At 41.9% G+C, this 19,145-nt stretch overlaps 1 protein-coding gene across 2 annotated transcripts in view; it reads right to left on the bottom strand.

Annotated features, from left to right (window-relative positions):
- Positions 1-19,145, bottom strand: part of LOC103465836 (A disintegrin and metalloproteinase with thrombospondin motifs 20) — a 95,788-nt gene that overhangs the window by 5,325 nt on the left and 71,318 nt on the right. For both annotated transcript variants that reach the window (XM_008411017.2, XM_017305348.1), the window contains 9 exons: positions 9,790-9,957; positions 5,896-6,069; positions 5,479-5,649; positions 4,561-4,764; positions 4,328-4,457; positions 3,101-3,195; positions 2,934-3,028; positions 2,724-2,857; positions 1,087-1,178 (listed from right to left, as the gene is read on the bottom strand). In XM_008411017.2, the coding sequence (XP_008409239.1) occupies positions 1,087-1,178; positions 2,724-2,857; positions 2,934-3,028; positions 3,101-3,195; positions 4,328-4,457; positions 4,561-4,764; positions 5,479-5,649; positions 5,896-6,069; positions 9,790-9,957 (1,263 nt within the window). The remainder of the gene's footprint in view (positions 1-1,086; positions 1,179-2,723; positions 2,858-2,933; positions 3,029-3,100; positions 3,196-4,327; positions 4,458-4,560; positions 4,765-5,478; positions 5,650-5,895; positions 6,070-9,789; positions 9,958-19,145) is intronic.

The raw sequence follows: 19,145 nt of genomic DNA on the forward strand, positions 1-19,145 counted from the left end.
TGCATCTGCGATAACCAGCAATGAGTCTTTCACATCACTACGGAGGGATTCAGCCACACTGGATTGTTTTTAAATATGAACAGCACAACTTCTCAACCTCAGAGATCTGAACTTTTACTAGGCCACTCCAAAAGCCTTCTTTCTGTTTTTGGAAATTTCACAGGCAGACCTGCTGGTGTGTCCTGCATCATTGTTTTTTGCTGCACAGACTTGAGGTCTGGAGTGTTTGTTTTGGTGGAGAACAGAATTCACGGTTCCGTCGATTACAGCAGGTCGTCCTGGTGCTGAAGCAGCAAAGCGGCGCCGGGCCCCCCACACTGCCACCACCGTGTTTGACCGTCAGTGTGTTCATGCTGTGTAGGTTTCACACCAGATGGAACGGGATGCCTAAACTCCTAAAATGTCCAGTTCTGCCTTGTTAGTTCTTAGGATATTTTCACAAAGTCCACAGATATTTCTTAGTATTTATTTTCTTTTCAGCCAACAGAGGGTTTTCTGTCATAGATGCTATTACTGCCTAATCTCCCTTTTTTTTATTTCATGTACTCTGACCTGTGCTAAGGCAGACGAGGGAAACAATGCTTTAGATATTGTCCGTGCTCTATCGGAGTAATCAGCTCGTCCCCAACGAAGGCTCCCCCTGTTCCATATTTCCTACATTTGTGGATTAACAGCTGTGGTTCGTTGGAATCCCAAAACCTTAGAAATATCTTTGTAAGCATTTCAGATTGATAGATTTGAATCATTTTCTTAATTCTGTAGGCCTGAAAGTAATCAGTTCCAAGTGTGGGTTGTGGAAAATAAACAAAAATGCAGTCAATCATAGTTATTTAAGGATCTAACAATGAGGGCTTTTTTTTTTGGACTGGGTCTGATTGGTTAGGACTGTTTTTCAAATAACCACTTGAAAACTGCTTGTTGCATTTACTTAGGTTATCTTTTTCTGATCTTATAATAGGCTTGATGATCTGAGACAATGAAATGTGACACAAATGTAAAATCAGATGTAATCAGTAAGGAGGCAGGTGGGTTTTTTTGTCCCCGTCTGCACACAACATCATTCCCATGAGGCATAACTTGACCAACCTGTGGGCACTTGGCTGCACTGTAACAATCTCCTGCTGTAGCAAACGGCACAGGCCGGCCATGAATAGTCTGGGAAAACTGGAGGTCTGTGACTGGTGAACAGAAAAGACAGAAATCTTGAGTGAAACTGTGCAACAGTCGAAGTGAACAGACTGTAAGCATCTGCTGGGAGGAAAGAAAAAGAAAAGAAAAAACACACAGATAACTGATGTCACTTTGCCAGATGTGTTTGCTCCATGTAAGAGATTTTTCCACTCAGCAGTTTGTAAAGTGAAGCTGGAAGGCTATGTCTGGAGAGGTCAGTGAAATTAAAAATACATCAAAATTCTGTGAACTGGTTGTTTTTTTATGTTAAGTTTCTTAGTCTTTTTTTAAATTTTCATCAGCATAGGAAGACAAACACCTTTGCATAAAATGTCTAAGTAGAAAAAGAGTTATTTCAGGATTCCCACATAATTTCAGTTTGAAATTTTGACATTCCTAATCTCGAAATATCAAACGTGTAACATATTCTCGTTGCGTGCCGGGCGAGTGCATAGATATTCTGCGATTTGCCATATTTATTTTATCACCTGAGCCGCATTGATGGCTGAATAGTGAAACTGTTTTGTAGAAACTGCGAGATTGTCAACACTTGATCTAGAAGGGGGGAACATAATATGAAAATAAACAAATCATTAAACAAGTATGATCAAGAGAATTTGATTTTTCAAATTTGGAACACGGGTCATGGAAAACAGCACCGGAAAGTCCGGAAGAAGCTGCTTTTCCAATCTATACAGGAACCACACTGTTTCCATTAAACCAGTTTGTTTTAATCTCCACTTCAATCAACTCGGCTTGTTTTTCCTCCTGCCATTCTTTCGTACTTTCTATATCACCATAAAGTTGCGCTGATATGTCACACTCAATTAGCGCCTCTTCAAACTCCCCCCCCCTTCATCTTGAACTCATTTTCATGCCTCAGATCTGATTCGTGCCACCTTAAAGCCAAATGAGTACCATGCACAAAAAAAGGTGGAAACATGGTGTCAAGGACGCAGACGGGACGAAGCAACCTGAAGGCTTTGAGCTGCTCCGGTCTCCTCCTTAAAGTGCGTGAGAGTAAAAAACGAATAGACAAACACGTACATCCTGTGCTAATCCTTATCCTTTAATCAAAGGCGTACTTGAACACGACACAACAGTTGAAGCTGACAGTAAAAATTTAGAGGAGGAAGATGTGTGTGTGTCTGTGTGTGTGTGTGTGTGTGTGTGTGTGTGGGTGTGTGCGTGTGTGTGTGTGTGTGGACAGTCTGTGAGGAAACAGACTGCTTGGCTGCTTGCAAATATGAAAAAGTGTTTGATGATGGTCCAGTTGGGAGTACCGGAGTGAGAGCTCACATATTGCACATGCACGCATGCATTCCTTGATCCTCCCTGCTCACATGTTTGTACGGTAGAAGCCTTGTTATGTGGATGCTGAAAGTTCAAGGTATTTTTTTTATTTTATTATTATTATTTTCAGCAGACAGAGTGTGTGAGGCCTTTGGACCTTATTGGCACTCTGGGATGAGGTGTGCGAGAGTTTAAACCAACAGCGATGTGTGGTCTCGTTACGGCAGACGGTGTATGGCAGTCACACAGTAATTACGAACTCATTATCCGAAGGGAGTTCAGGTCCAGGCGAACTTTGTGGAAGAGCGTGTACCCTTCTGCCGAATAGTCGTTTCTGCAGTCACAGTCCTGCCAGCGACTGCCGTTGTACGGACACTCAAAGGGGTTGATCAACCTGTTTGGGGACAGCGAAAGGCGTTAGGGTCAGCTCCGTAAAACGAGACCTTAAAACTCGTAGCTACGTCACAAACCTGTGGCCGTACACCTCAGAGTAGTTGTCTGTCTGACCGCTGCGCAGCGTCACGTACTCCTTCGGGAAATCCGTCTGCATCTCGGCACAGTAAATCTAAAACCAAACGGATCGTGAGACCGGGAGCCGTGACGTGCGCAGGAGGATTTCTGTCGGCAAAAGACGCACCTGCAGAGTCCGAAACTTCACCTTAAGGTAGTATTCCCCATCCATCCTCACACCCTGGTTCAGCTGAATGTCTCGGCAAGAAGTGAACGCCTGGCCTGAGGGAGGAGTTGTTCAAAAAAAAGATTGTGACGTGGCTTTTTTTGTTTTGTCTCTTGCCTGTTTTCCAAGACTGCTGGAGAGCCCACATCAAACTGATTAGTTGATTCTACTTAAAACATGACCACAAAACTGGCCGTCACCAGAGAACATCATTTTAGTTTTGCCAGCGCTGGACTTGGCAGCCGCCTCGTTGGAGGCGACTGGCCCAGCGTGCTGTTGCTGAGACGTGTGGAACGCGACTCAGCTAACCTGCAAACTTTGGCCCGGCACAATTACAGCCGCCCCGGTGGGCGCTCAGAGTCATTTTGATAGAAAACTGCTGACTCGCTGTTTGTCGTTTCGCTAAATTATCACTTCGGGAGGCTTTAAGTGGGGCTCGTCGTTCTGCCTAATGTACCGAAGAAAAGCGTGGTTGGATTTCTGTAAACACAATCAGATACGGTTTTGCTCGGTACACATGGCACACTCGATTTAATCCCGTCCCGCGAAAAGTTCCACGTAGGCAGTGTGTGAAGACATTCGAAAAGGAGAACAAGATGGTTCAGTCAAATAAGAAACAGCCAAATCCAATCTTTAGGAAAGGAAAGGGGGAGAGAGCATTGACTTTTAAAATAACCCTGTCATTGCAGCTGGGTTAGAATGCATAAACTAAAAACTTTCTAAATACAAACTGACTTGTGTATTTTTTTGCAAACTCTGAAGAGCAGCAGCATGAAGCTAAACAAAACTGATGCATGAGTTTACAAAGTTTTAACAAGTAAAAATCTGAAAACTGAGGCATTAATTTGTAATTCACACCTGTTTACTTTGTTAACTCTAAATAAAATCTCGGAGGTTTTGCTTGCGAACATTAGAGAACAAACAGAATCCTGAAGACAAAGGAAAATGGAAGACAAAGTTGTTTGAAGCAGGTTAGGGTATAAAAAAAAACATCCCCAGTTCTGGAGACTTCACAGACCACCGTTCAATCTGACATTTAACGGTGACTTAGCTGCAAACCTTACAAAACATGGTCATCCGTCTAAGCTAACAGACTGAGCAAAGGCATCCTTAATCATCCTCTGGTAACTCTGGAGGAGCTGCAGAAATTCAACACTTTACGTTACAAATTGAAAGTGGGAAGCTCACATTGTCTCTCTTGACATGCAGCTTGCGATTCAGGTCTGTCTGACGGACGGCAGTGTTTAGACATTTGCCCCTTGGAGGTCACACACTCCACCCTGCGCTCCATCACTCCTGCCCCGCAGGTCAGCGAACACTGGGACACAGACCCAAAACGGGAAGAAAAGGGACAACATCTTTGGATAATTTGGAACAAGTGGAACTGATTTTCTTTGGCCGCTTAATGTTCTGTGCTTCACCTCGGTCCAAGGGCCGACTTTCCAGTAGGAGGTGTGAGGGCACTCCCTGAGGAGGCATGGCTGAGTGGCAGGAGGGTGAGGATGAGGGCAGATTTTGCCTGCGGAGGACGGCTGAGCGTGGAAACGCTGGGAGTGCGAAGAGGAGGGCATCAAGGAGCAGGAGACAAAACGCTGCTGGTAGCCGACGCCACAGCTGGCGGAGCACTGGGAAACACAAATACATGACAACGTAACGGTGGGAAAGAGCCAGCGCTCCTTCTCATGAGCCTTTTTATGAGTCTGGATTAAGTTTGAGATCAAATGTTTTAGGAGTTATCTCACGGTTTTGAGTGGACAAATACCGAAACAACAGCTGTGCTATGTAACAATCATCAACAATATGTTTTTTTTACGTATTTGTTAAAACTGTCACTGTGTCATGAAAGTTTTAGATGAGACAGATAATCTGTAAAGAAAGAAAAAAATCAGTCAGGAGGAAGGTCTTGGCGCTGCAAAACATCCTCGTGTACATGCTGCTACATGTGCTGATGGTGGAAAAACAACTTACTGTCACAGAAAAACTGTTTCCCTGCGATTTATCGGTGGTCATGCTAATTAGCCTTAGCATTCAAGAGAGGCTAGTAGGTGTGGGGAACTATCTGGAACGCATAGCACAGAGCAATGAGCAGCACATACACGATCGTGATTAACAGCTAATACCCCTCCTCCTCTAGTGAGTGTGTAGATGGCGGTGGACCACGGGGAGGAGGCAGAGGAGCTCCATAGTTTTCACAGATTGTCCGTCTCATACTGTCACGCGGCAGCGACTGTTTTAACACAAACGTAAAAAAATACATGAATTCAGCAAATCCCTAATATTGACAACAACAACTGAAACAGCACAGGCTTTCAGAAACCGCCGTCAGTTTTCATTCCCACCTGTGACCACTCCCCTGTTGTCCATGTGTAGAGGCAGGGCTCCTCTCTGCAGTGATGGAGAGATGGAGGCCTGGTGGACGGTCCACAGCGGTCGTCGTGGGCAGGTGTGGCGCCTGGGCCGACGCATCTCACCTTCCTGCTCTTCATCCCTTCTCCACACGTTGCGTTGCACTACAAGTCAAGACGGTGAAACGCACGTTGTTTTATTGATTCCAAACACAAAACTGACTTTATTTAAAACTACTCAGCAAAAAAGTCACCCAAGTTTGCCATCCAATGTGGCTGAGCTGCATAATTCTTTGTTAATTCTTATTGGTCTATCCCATAAAACCTTGATGGAAACGTTCTGTCTGAACATTTAGGAGACTGTGCAGATAATCGAAAGATCAACTGGATAAGAAAAGAAACTCCACTCACCTGTTCCCATTCACCTGCCACCCAGGTGTAATGTGTGCACTCTGCTGTCTGGCACACTTGGACTGTAGGAGGACGTAGGTGAGGACTGCAGAGGTCTTCTCTGACTCGTCCCGAACCTTTGAGCCTGCAGTAAACATCTCGCTGCTGAACTCCAGACCCACAGGTGACGGAGCACTATAAACCAAACACGAAACGGAGCGGAAACGCATTCAGTTTTCAAAACGAGCTTCAATTATGATTCTGTGAACTGCTAACTAAAACGCTCAATGATAACCTCCGATCTCAAGTCAGACAGATCAACTTGTTACTCGCATCGGCGTGTTTCCGTATTGTTTAGTTTTCCCGCCTGGACCTTAGTTAGGCCTGTCGGAAAAAGGTTTGCAACCTTCCAGCGCTGGTTGCTGAATTCAAGATTGAATTAGTTAGCCTAAAAAGAGAACAACATGTGGAGGCGAGGATGTGGAGATGAAATGACCGCATTGTGGGCGAGCCTCCAGATTGACCACTTCAGTTTCCTGAAATGCATTATAGATGTATAATGTAGCCAAACAGGACTCAATACTAACGCAAGGCTTTGTATTTACCCTTTATTCTACTCAGATAATTGGCAAAAATTCACATGCGGCTGAATACACTCTCACATTTTGCCGCAGCTGTAAAAGCGCGCTCTGCTTGTCTTTCAGAAAGTTCACCGAGTTGAACTTTTCCACGAAACTTTGTTCAGTCTTCCCGCTGAATGCCCTTATCTGCCATCAGACGAGCATCTATCTCAGCAGTCTCTTTGATGTCGTTCGTCGAGCATACCTTCACACCGTGGGGAAGCATTCTGTGAAGCCTGAGCTGATCGAGCCGATTCCTTTGTAAGCTCGTCAGGTACGTACCGTCTGAAAATCTGAACATTACACAGCTGGATCAAATTACCAGGAACTTTTAGGTCCATTTGTGTTGATCCGTTTCATTCTGCAACTGTAAGTTATCGCCGCAAAGTGCGCGGTGGGATGTGAAAGGTTATGTTTTAGGGTAAAAACACAAGAAGCCCTTTAAGAAATCTGACCTTAAAATCAAAAACGCCTTTTGGAAAAAAAAAAAAAAAACATAAAGCGTGAAAACAGAACCGTCTGTTGAAAGGCCTTTATTCTCTGCTGACAGGTTAAGATAGATAAAACTGTTACTGTGTTCCTTTCAAAGAAAGGAAGCAGCAGCAGCATGCTATGCTGCTGCTGCTATGCTTAAAGAAGAGCATAGCATGCTCTTATTTAAGCATGCTATGCTGCTTAAATAAGAAAAGAGCTGCGCAACATTTAAGGTCAACTAACAGAAATTACAAATTGTGTTATTTTGCTGCATGTTGTAGCTTCTTAGTACAACAACGTATGTTTAGGTTAATTAGTATCAGTCCTTAGCTGGAGCGTCAACAGTCTCTGATTTGACCTTTTCAGAGTTTATCTCAGTTCTTGTACAGTAGTTAAGATTGGATAAATCTTGTATCCAAGTAGAAAGTGCCTTGCAAAAGTTTAAAAACTTTAAAAATTTAGCCTAAATTTACTGTAAAATACTGTAATGTATTTTACAGTATGAGATAGAGCAACAGAACATAGTTTACAGGTGTGAAGAGGAATCAATACGAGACATAGTTTTTATAAAGGAAAAGTATGTAATCTGTTACTATTCAGCCCCCTTAAATCTGTCACCCCTAACTAAAATACAGAGTTGACTTTGGAAATTCCCCCATTAGCAAATGTTTCTAATAAATATTAATCAAAGAGGCTCCTCATGCCAAGGGATGGGAAAGCCTATGCAATATTTTATTTTTTTTTTACAAATACTTTTAAAGACTTTTGTGGTGGCTCTCTGTGCACAATTTGCAAAATTATGCTCCTGTACGAAACTGCCCAGTTAAAGATCAGACCTTGATCCACCTGAAAGTCTGTGGTGAGATTTTATATTTGATGCACACCATCCGATCTGACTGGATGGATAAACCTAACTATCCATCTTTGTAAGCTGTTCTACAAAGAAGAACTGGCAGAAATGTGAGCTGAATGTTGTAGAGACCTAACCCCCAAAGAAAGACTTGCTGCTATGATTACAGTAAAAACAGATTTTAGCAAGTATTGGCTCAGGGAAGCGGAATAAAAATGCTATTTTTATTATTATTATTAATTTCACCATCCTTCCACTTCACTAATATATTTTATGTTAGTCTAAACACAGGATCTCAAGCGCTGAAGCCTCGATGGTAACGCCCCACCACCACAGCACCTTTACAGTCGGACTGCTCCTTTAACTCCAAGTATAACAAATTATGTCAGCAAAATCGTAGGACAGAAAAGAGAGAAACACCAAATGAGGTGGAAAGTCTTTTAAAAGAATCGGAAAATGTGCTTCGTGTGTGTCGGTTATGGGATTCACATTCTTTAAATGTTTTACACTGAACATTTCACAAATAATAAAAGACGACCATCAAAAATCCTAATGTGTATCCCAGAGTCTTTTTAAGCATTTTACTACACGCCTTCTGTCAGAATGACATAAAGTTGGTATGTAGCGATGGAATGAGTCCCACTGGGTGCTGTGGTTTCAGAGTTGTCATATGCATGAATATTAAGATATAAAACATGTCTTTTGGGGCCAGATGAGGATTTCATGGTAACTGTTGGTATGTTGGGGATCGAGGGGGGCAGGGATGATTGCTTCCAGACATCAGTGGGAGCAAAAGTGAGAGGGGAGGAAGATATGCGTAAAGCCTGAGGCGAGGCAGGAGTCCAAAGGTCAGGTTTATCCACGGCGATTTTCTATCTTGAAATGTTTCCTTTAGTCGAGGCGTGTTCAAAAAGAAGAAATGTGGAAAAACAAAAATTGTTTTGGAAAATCTCATTTTCTTTCTACCTGCGCCTACGGTCAGCCTTTGCTCTCTCAGAAGTGACGCATAATAACACAGAGCCTCGGAAAATTGATTCAGACTTCTGACCTTTTATGACAAACTTCGGTGCATTGGGATTTTATGTGACAGTCCAACCCGACGCATAATTCAGAGGTGGAAGGAAAAAAGACGTGGTTTTCAGAAACAAAAATGTGGAAAGTGGTTTAGGAATCAATATTCAGTATTGAAAACAACTGAGAATTGACGTTTATAGACATTTTAATATGCGATGGGTTTGAACTTTTGTTTGTTTTATTTTTTTATATAAAGGGCAAGAAATTTAGTGTTTAGCTGTGTAAAGTTAGTGGAGAAATATCACACAAACTTGCAGTAAATGCAGCAAAAAAAAAAATCCATAAAAAAAAAAGTGACTATAATGATCTCCATTGCGTTGGCCTATTGCCAGAAAATCTTGTGAGAAAATGTGAAAAAAGCCCAGCTCGTGTAAACACTTGCCATCATAACGTATACCGTTCCCAACATCTCATCTAAGTCGCTTCGAGAGGTCGCACTCAGCTGCGTCTGGCGCACCTGCACCTCCGAGTTGATCAGACTTTATTAAGACGGTGTGTGTGACAGAACGCGAGTGCGCTGTGTGTTTTCCGACAAAAATTGGATTCAAAGAGGAGCCCGCCCCGCCTGAAGCCTGATTACAGAACGACTTCTAACGTTTTGTCAGACTAATAAACCTGAAGTGAAAACCTCAGATACGACGTGTAAACAGTTTTGCAACTCAAGCCGGGAGTGTTTGGGTGACGCTTGGGGATGGGGGGGAGAAAAGAAAAAAAAAAGAAAAAGGACACATTACTCTTGAACAGAAATAAACTGAGCTGGGATTCGACAGATGCTCTCTGCGTGCTCCACATCTGCAGCCTCCAGGAGGGTTTCCGTTCCGTTTTGCGGCTGCAGCAGCGCCGGCGGCCGGACCGGATATTCAGCGGGTCGTGGAGCAGCAAGGAGAGCAAACGTACCTCCCGCCACCTGTTGGCTTTCCACGCGGGGCATCCTCGAGCTCGGCAGGCCTTCTGCGCGCGCGGCCGGGGCAGATGGCCGCAGTACGCATCCTTTATTTGGGTTTGGTTCTGGAAAACACAGGCTATCTCCCGCTGCTTGGTGCCGCGGCCACAGCTCACCGAACACTGAGAAGAGAAAAAACAAAAAAGCATGTCAATGATAACAGAGAATGTAGAAGATTGAATGTGGTTTTCCCTAGTATTTGGCTCAATTGCTTTTTAAAATTATGACTTGGGTCAGAAGTTTTGGGTGTCCTCCACTGCCCTTTTGGTCTGTTTGTCCTGACTGAACCGGTGGAGTCGAGTCAGGCGAGTCAGCTGCTCTCCTTCTGAGATCAAAGCTTTCCGGTGGCCACTGGAAAACACCGACTTTGTTGTCGTGGAGACCTAATTTGGTCACTGTTCTTTGTGTTCAAGCTTTTAACTTCCTGGCTGCCGTCTTTAAGAAGTTGCTTTTATAGCTTGACATGTTCTTTCCTTATGAGGCGAAGTATTTTATGTAGTTCACTAGTGTTCCTGCAGCAAAACACCACAACGTCATGAGGCTGCCACCCCCCCACCCCCCACATCCCCCAAATCAAACAGTCAGGATTCTCTCAGGCCTGTAAGCTTCTCCTTATTACCTCCACATATTAGCAAAAGATTTCACAATTTTTTCTTCATCAAATTACAGAAAATGTCTCCAAAGATAAAACTTTGTCCATGAGTGCTTTTGTAAACAGTGACTTGGCTTCTTAAATTTTTTATTTTTTTTGAGTAATGACCTCTTCCTCACTTAGTGACCTTCCAGCCCAGGTTCTGTACAAGACATGTTTCTTATAAGATTAGTTGATTTTTGTTATTTCCTGTTTTGATTTTCTGAAGAAAAAAAAAAGAAACAAAAGAAACAAAATCACATCATGGCAAACATTGCTTTGTCTTTTTCTTGATGACTTCTGTTTTTGTAGCATTTCTGACCTCATTTGTCATTTTGATCACAAATCACAATTGTATGTATCCAGAGACAAATCGTTGTGTGTTCTCTTTAATGAAATAAAGACGTCATTAACCTTTTCTTCAAAGGCTCTTGACAAACATCTCTCACACTGAGTTTAGCTGCTTAACCTGTCAGCGGAGGACTTACTTTAGAGAGCTGCTGCGAATGAGAGGAAAGGATTCATACACACTCTTCGAGACAATCATCTGGTAGTAATAAGCACCTCAAAAGGAGAAAACATAATGAATAAAAACCAGACACTGTGATGACAGCTCTGGAAAAAAAACAAAAAAAAAACAACCTGAGACAGCTGACAAAGTTTTTCAAGAGATTTCGGTTCCCGTGTGGCCGTGCGGTAATTAGGGCACCAATTTCTGCCCGATGAGTGAGCCTCCACCCCCAACTTGTCCAGCCACCACAAAAAGGGAGAGCTGGAATAAAATACACGAGATGCATAATTTCCAGTCCAGATAAACAGCATAATGTTTCATTGTAACACTGATTATGACCTCAGAAGGATTGCGTAACGACGGGCGGCTGTGATATACGACGATGACCTCTCGGTATGAGACTTTGGTACTTCCCTAATCTTGAAAAACGGATCAAGGTCAGAGTGCCCTTTCCAACAAAGCCACCTTCTGCCTTTTCTTGTCGCTGCGAGCGGTGGCAAACGCTGCACAAACACGCATCCCCGCACGCTGTAATTACAGAGGCATTTTAAACACAGGGTCCTCAAAGCCTGGGCGACTGGCCCCTTTAGCGCCGCAGATACCTGCTGCACGTTTACTCATAGATGATAGCAAAACTTCCTCGGCGGAGAAGAGACACACTGGAGGTGGGGTGGACGCTCTGGGGCTGAGAAGAGGTGGGGGTTGGGGGTGGTTGTGTGGGGTGTAGGGGTCTAGCCCCACCTCACCAGAGCAGAAAGCAGGAGGGAGGAAGAAAGAAAATCACAGCCATACAGGCTACGCTTCCCCCAGCTGAGCTGTATCTGCAGTCGAACGGCGGGGGAAAAAAAACAGCAACTTTATGGAGACGTGCTCCTCCCGCAAACCTGCCAGCCTCATCTGTCAGCCATTAGTTAATCAGGGCTGGTGACTGGAAAAAGCTGGAGAGAGAGAGAGACAGAAGAGAGAGAGAACGGGCGAGGCCCCTGGGACTGGAGGACAGCTTGAATCTCCGAGAGCCGCAACGAGGGCAAGGACTCAGGGACCTGAAGATCCACAGCTGGCTCTACAGGTAGGTCAAGACAAGCTGCTACTTTTACTTTAAGAATAATGTTCCCCTGAACTTTATAAATCTGGACTTTAGAATCCATATTTTTATCTTAAAATAATATTAGATCCCAGCACAATTCTCAAAAAATCTGGAGCCTGTAAAGAAATAATGCTAGAGTTATGGGGGTGTTTTTTTGAGTGTGTGTCGCATTCTTGCAATGTGTCGCACCGATGAGGGTCGGAAAGATTTAGAAGATTTGTCATGTTCAGCGAGACCGAGCGAAGAGCAAAACACATAACTCAACAACTCACACGGGAAATTAAACTCTCTCGAGGCAGATTTGCCCTCCCACGTCGTCACAGCCATTAATTTCACATGATCAGGCAGGATAAGTCTTGTATAATCCAACGAGTCTCATCTGGGCATAATGTGGATTACTTTAAAGTGGAAGGACTCGGCCACAATCGGAATCCAGCCAAGCAAAACAACTTGTGTGAAACAAGTTTTATTCTTTTCCCCCAACCCTCCTTTTTTTTTCTTAAGCTGAAACAAATGTTCCAGTGAGAAAGTCGATGCGGCTTCATCTTAAAGCTCATAATTACTCTAGTTAACGGCTTGAAAGCAGTTTTACTCATGCAAATCTGGAGCAAATGGCATAATTGAGTGTTAAAAGATAGGGGGAAAAAAGCCCTGAAGAGTTTTTGAAAACAGATGTTTGAAACCATTTAACATAAGAAATGTTACTTGAGATTTAGAGGTACTCAGACTTTTTGTGTGCTTCAAATGTCTTTGTCTATAAATGGTAGCTGGAAAACCCCAAGTGAACCCCACCCACTGCATAGCTCACCACAGGTAAGCTCAGCTGACAGATTCTATCGGAGAAACATCTAGGCTGCACCTTTGTCTGCGCAGAACTTCACAGATACTCCAACAGATTGAGAAAAGAACTGGGACTGTGCTGACCAAAATTTTAAAAATGAAGTCTTTTAAATGCGCCACATTAAGTTCTACCAAGTTACAATGGCAACAAAACGACGAGGTGCGAAAGTTATTATTGTGAAAAGAAAACTAAGCTAATGGGTTAGCTAGCCTCAGTCAGAGTGAGATGTTTGAGATGAAAGTAGAGGAAGTACAGAGAGATTTTTGTTTGCTCTGTTTTGTACAATGTGTCGAGACATGCCCGAAATTCATTGAGTCTGCAAGAGAGTGAGTGAGAGCAAGACTTCTATACGCAACAGAACAGCTAAGCAGAGAACAGCAGAGGAACCCCGTCCTCCCTTTTTGAGTTTTTAACCTATTTCTGTCTTAAAACATGCAGGATCGGGAAATGTTGGCAGCATTTCGGAAATCTCAAGAGTTAAACAAGCCTCTACATTACTAAGATAAAACACAAGGATACCGCTGTTTAAGAACTCGGCTAACAGCGGAGGTTGTAAAATCCACAATCAGTTTATGTTTGTTTGAAGAATAAAAGTAGAACTCGGTTTTCCTATTATACTGTTACACAAACCTGCCTGCAAGACAGGCAAAGGTCAAATTCCAGTCACACTGCGGCACGCTCTCAATGCAAGAGGACGTTAATACCAAGCATATGGTAACTGTACACAGGCTCTTAAAGGGAACTCAGAGCAAGAGTAAACTTGCACAGACTGCAGGAGGGGAAGTCTGGAGGTTTGCCCATGGCTGAATGTTGCCAAAGTTGTTGCATACAGTATTTTGTATGTGGAATGTTACAAGTCAAATGTGACACACTAGTCGGCGTACAAACGAGACATCTGGGAACAGAATGTACTTTAACGCAGCATCCGATCGTTTTACGTGCGTTCTCAGATGTGGAGACTACAAATTCTGAACACACAGCTTCCTGCTGTTCGTGGTTTTGTTTTTACAGGAAGGTTTTGAAGGACCGGAGTCCAAACGACACACGACGTCACAGATGGCCGTGGGAGCAGAGGGATTTCAAGAGCCGTGGATCGGTTCTGTTCTGCAGAAAAACGACCCGGAGTAACACCGTGCAGTCTTTCACATAGTTGTGATGTGCAAAGTCGTTCTCCTAATTATGAATACAGATGATGACATGAAATAATGACTTCCTGTTTCTTTCTATTTAGCAGACTGTTAACTGTAAGTACTGCAAACTTCAGCCGGGTTGACGCTAAACAGGACTGGACTCGGTCAGCAGAGGACTGTAAGTACAAATCTGCCAGCTGCAAATAGACAGAACAACACATTTTTCCCCCTTTTTCCTTCTCTGAAAAGAGGTAAGTAAAAGCAAAAGCCAGGTTTAGGCAATCGTATAAAAAGGTACAGTTTGAAAGAAATGCAGATTTGCATTAATTTCCTATAGTTTAAAGTGATTTCAATGAGATCATTACTGTTATAAATTTGTTATAAAAGAATTACTGATTGCACTTTAAAAATTAGATAACTATGTTATTAAGGGTAAAGTTTAAATAGTAATGATTTCTTGGTTAATGTCAAGTTGTCATAACAGACATTTTGAATAATGTCAACTTTGTATTAAAAGTGTCATAATTTACAGAATGACACTTTATGACAACAGTCATAAATATTCATGAAGGCTTATTGATGTTCATGACAGATGTTATGTCATGTTTATGAAAGTGTCATGACAGACTTATTCACCCCCCTTCAAATAAAGTGTTACCGGATATTTATTATGCACAATAAGCACTTTAAAACCACAATTTGTTTCAAATTGAAAAATTATCAAATAAGAGTTATTCTTATGTTATACCGAAACATTCTAAAATATTTTTAAAAATTTATAATTTTTAAAAGCAGCAGAAGTATTTGTATTTTTTCAATAAAAAAAACTAAATTTGTAAAAAAAAAAAAAAAAACGGAGTTTGTTTAAAAATCTCGGTGTGAAAACTGTGATATATCTGGTATTTTTATTTAAAGTTATCACCGTTATCGTGAAAGAATCTTACAAGCATATACCTAGACATGTTTAACTTTTGGTAAACAAGCACAACATAAAATATAGTTGCAAAAATATTGATTAACTGAGGAAATAAAATGTATGTATGTTTAAGCTAAAAAAAAATCCACAGTGAAGACCAGGTATAAGATTTTCCAGTGAATGTCTAACAGTGCTCAAGTATTTCCCTCTTCCAGCTCGACGTTACATTGCTGCATTTCTAATCTACATGGCTGCCAGCCATCTGCAGCTTTGCATGAGGAAGTCTGAAGAGCTCTAGCAAGAGAAGGATCTTGACCTTGAATTTCGAGTCTAAATCTTAGTCATCAAATCACATTGTTTAGTTTTTTTTTGCAATAACCCAACTCTTTACGCCTTTGTTTTCTCCTTAAAAAGACTCATTGTTCCACAATGTCTGCAATACAACTGTATTGTTTGTCCCTTTTTAGCCCGAGATGAGAAAAAGCACCACATAGGTCAGTGATTTGACAAATAGCACCTTATTAAATGTATTTCAGTCTATTGAACACGCTGAACGAGGCAATGTTCGACACACATCCTTGAATCAATCAAAATCAATCAATCAAATTTTATTTGTATAGCACATTTCAGCAGCAAAGCATTTCAAAGTGCTTTACATACTTAAAATAAAAACAGCATGTGACATTAAATAAACAGTGAGAAAGAGAAAGAGATTTAAAAAAACAAAAAAAAAAACAGTGGTCTGGTGACGTTGACGACGTACAAGCAGAAACTGAGAGGTAGCTGACTGCCATGGTCAAACAGTATGGTCAAGTATTAGTTAAACCTCTAATGGAAAACATGCTGAGATCTACAGAAGATCTTGCACATCGTCAGTTTTAGAATTATTACATCCCTGTTTGCTGACAGGAAGTTCAACACTCAATCTGTCATTGTCTTCCCCATTAGGAAGGATATCAGCTGCATCTCATTTTACGCCATCAGCTTGATGGTGTTGAGAGGTCCAAAGAGAATGAGGCCCCATCAAAACCAAAACTGTAGTCTCATATACACGACACTGAGATGATCCAGTATTTGTAGATAGAACAGCTTCAGCTAATCAGAATACTTTCAGTCTGTGCCTTCATACATCCCTAAGGTGTTCTGTCAGTCCAACTCACTCGTTCCAGACTGCGTCACGCTGGTGTGCGGTCCGGCTGAAACGGGAAGGGACCATCCCAAACTGTCCCCACATAATAGTGAGCACTAAATGGTAAAAAATATCTTTGTATGCTGCATCGTTAGAAGTTCTACTAGATTTTTGATCTTGACAATCTGTTCTTCACCACGATTCAGACTCATTCACTGGATTGCCAGGCAGGCAGACTTCATTTGTCAGTCCAGAGAAAATGTCTACTGCTCTAGAGTCCAGTGATTGCCTGGTTCATACTGCTGCATAGTGGCACTTGGCGTCACAAGGCTTTGATTTGAAATTCTCAGCCATGGAAACCCAGTCCATGAGTTTAGTCCCCACCGTGATAATCTGAATAGCTGTTGGCTTGTTAGCTGTTGGCTTGTTGCATGTTAGTCAGTGGTGTCCCTGCTTGATTTAGAAGGGTGACCCGGTATTTTAGGCAAAATTGTACAAGTATGATGCAGATATAAACAATTTCAAATAAATACCACAATGGATTGGAGCCAAGCAGATGCTTTCTGTCTGTGTCAAGGCAAGGTCATGCCCTCTGTCATTCAGTAGACCTGGGTTACCCCAAAGTAAACGCTTCCAGACCTTGGTACCCCGTCTCTTCTCCTTTCGTCTCACTGCATCTGCTCCTGATCACCCCCGAGAAAACATTTACTCCTCTGTACGACATAGGCTCCTCTCTTCCTCTCCTTAATTTCTCCTAGTGGTATGTTCAGGGATTGACCGTTAGCACAGAAAGCTATTAATAAAATCTGCAGTGTCTTACACAGTGGTTTCAAAATCTTTTGCAAATAAAAAAATGTAAAGTGTGCTGGTCTTATGTGGTAAGTCATCCCAAGACAATACTTTTTCAAATCATCTTTTGCTGAATTTACAGCTGCACAGTGGCAAACAGATGTTTTTTGCTTTATCATAGTCTTTGAAAGATAGCTCAAGCTCAGTCAGATCAGATGGAGAGCTTACTTTCCGAGTCTTGTCAGAGATTTTCCATTTTGATTTACATGTGGACTTCGACTGGGCCATTCCAGCATATGTATTTGATTTTATTGAAGCTCTGGCTATTTGTTTAGAGTGGTTGTCCTGGTGGAAGGTCAGCCGGAGCGCCGGCCTTACACTGAATTTTTTATGCAATCGCTAATAAATTATGAGATATGGTATTTAGGATATTATTTGTTGGAAAAAATTAGGGGAATTTAAACAAATTCTGTGCATTTAAATCTCTATTTTGTGTGAATTTGTAAAAGGTACATATGTTTTATTCTGCCTAGTGTCCTGACTTAAAGCCGCCTGACGTGTAGATACCTTGAATGCTTAGATTTGGTATTCTGATTACGTACAGAGACGTCAGAAGCTTCTTTTTTTTCCCCCTCCAAAAAGCAAAAAACTCTGTTTCATATAATGTGTTGAGACAAACCTGTAATTCATTCAGACTGCAAAAGAGTGAGCAAGAGCAAGACTTCAATTGGTAACCCTAACCCTAAGTTTTTGAGTTTTTAGCCTGCGTCTCTGTAGAAACATGCAGAAATGGGAAATGCTGACCTGGTTTTCTGCCTCCAAGGTTTGTCAAGGTTTGCTGTAATCTTTTGGCCAAGCCACCACTTTGCTTTCACCCAAAGGGGCCACAGCGTAATACCATCTCCCAACGCACCTTCAAGTCAAGGCTATGACGAGAACCTTGTGCTTGAGAGGACCAGGGAGAACCTTTCATCTACTAATTTGGTTGCTCAAGCTCGACTGACAGGAAACGCCAGACCCATGATGTCACAAACAACTGACCCCGAGGTGGCAGGTTTGAGGAGTGTTCATGCTCATTGCTCCTCGGCTGGAGCAAGGAATGTCGACGCGTACATGTGGTATTGATTTGAAGTGCTGTGATTAGCTTGCAGACGCTCTGCTGCCACGCCTCCGCCCCACGGAAAGCATATATTTAACAGGAAGTGGTGTGTTTTTGCTTATAAGAAGGAATAAATAACTAAAGTGGTGCCTGTTGATATCGGTACGATGAACCAGATTTTCAGTAGAACCAGATTTTCTTAAGGTAAATAGCCTCAGTATATATTTTATAACCAAAACTCTGACAAATGAATTCAAAATGTGTCTGTTTTTTGTGAAATGTCTGCAATAAATCTGATTATTTCTTGGTGTCTTCTCATCATTTCCATATGGAACAATTATGATCTCCTGACACATTTTTGCTAATATATGGAGATTTAGAGAAAGAGAGAAAGATAAAAAGATTGAGACAGAGAGAGAGAGAGAGAATTTAACATTTAGGGATAACTAGGAATATGAGGGACATTCACAATAACAACATATATGATAAATAACTTTTACAATATAATTAAAAACAAGATCAGGCTGCAACACGCCATAATAAGAAACCATAATTTACCATATTTGGCTTTTTTCTCAAAAACTCAAAGCCCACATTTTTCTTTAGTTATTGTTTTGTTTGTCTGTACAAATAACTAAAATTAATTTATTGAGCAAAACGAGTTTATTTACTGAAAATCTATCTCACGTTGTAATAAAAGCCATCTGTATTAGCATCTTGCAATAACTGGTCATTCCCAGATGTTTTATGAGGAATTCGAATTGTGTTGTGATAACTAAGGGGACTAATTATGATTTGATTATTATTCAATATTACCTCTTCAGTCCCAGAGTCTGCGTTGTGTGATTAGTGGGTTTTCTCAGCTGTGCAACCCCTTGCCAAAACGAATTCATCTCAATTACTGCTACGGTAAATAAAGCGAACTTCTGCAGTCTGGAGCCAAATGCATTACTGAGACCTCTATTACGGCAATGGTAAGCAGATGTGCCACCCAGCGTCAATGTTTGCCTGGGTCAGCTTTCTCTAGGGAAACTGTAAAACAAAGTGGTGAAACACATTAAATGAAGACAAAAGGAGATGCGCCAATCAGGAGTTTCCAGGCCGACGCCTGGTTTAGCTTGTGCTGTGACCAGATGATTTGGTTTTTACTCTGTAACGTGTAAAATAAAAAGAAGTG

Source organism: Poecilia reticulata, linkage group LG6 (genome assembly GCF_000633615.1).
Source record: "Poecilia reticulata strain Guanapo linkage group LG6, Guppy_female_1.0+MT, whole genome shotgun sequence".
Taxonomy (NCBI): Eukaryota; Metazoa; Chordata; class Actinopteri; order Cyprinodontiformes; family Poeciliidae; genus Poecilia; species Poecilia reticulata.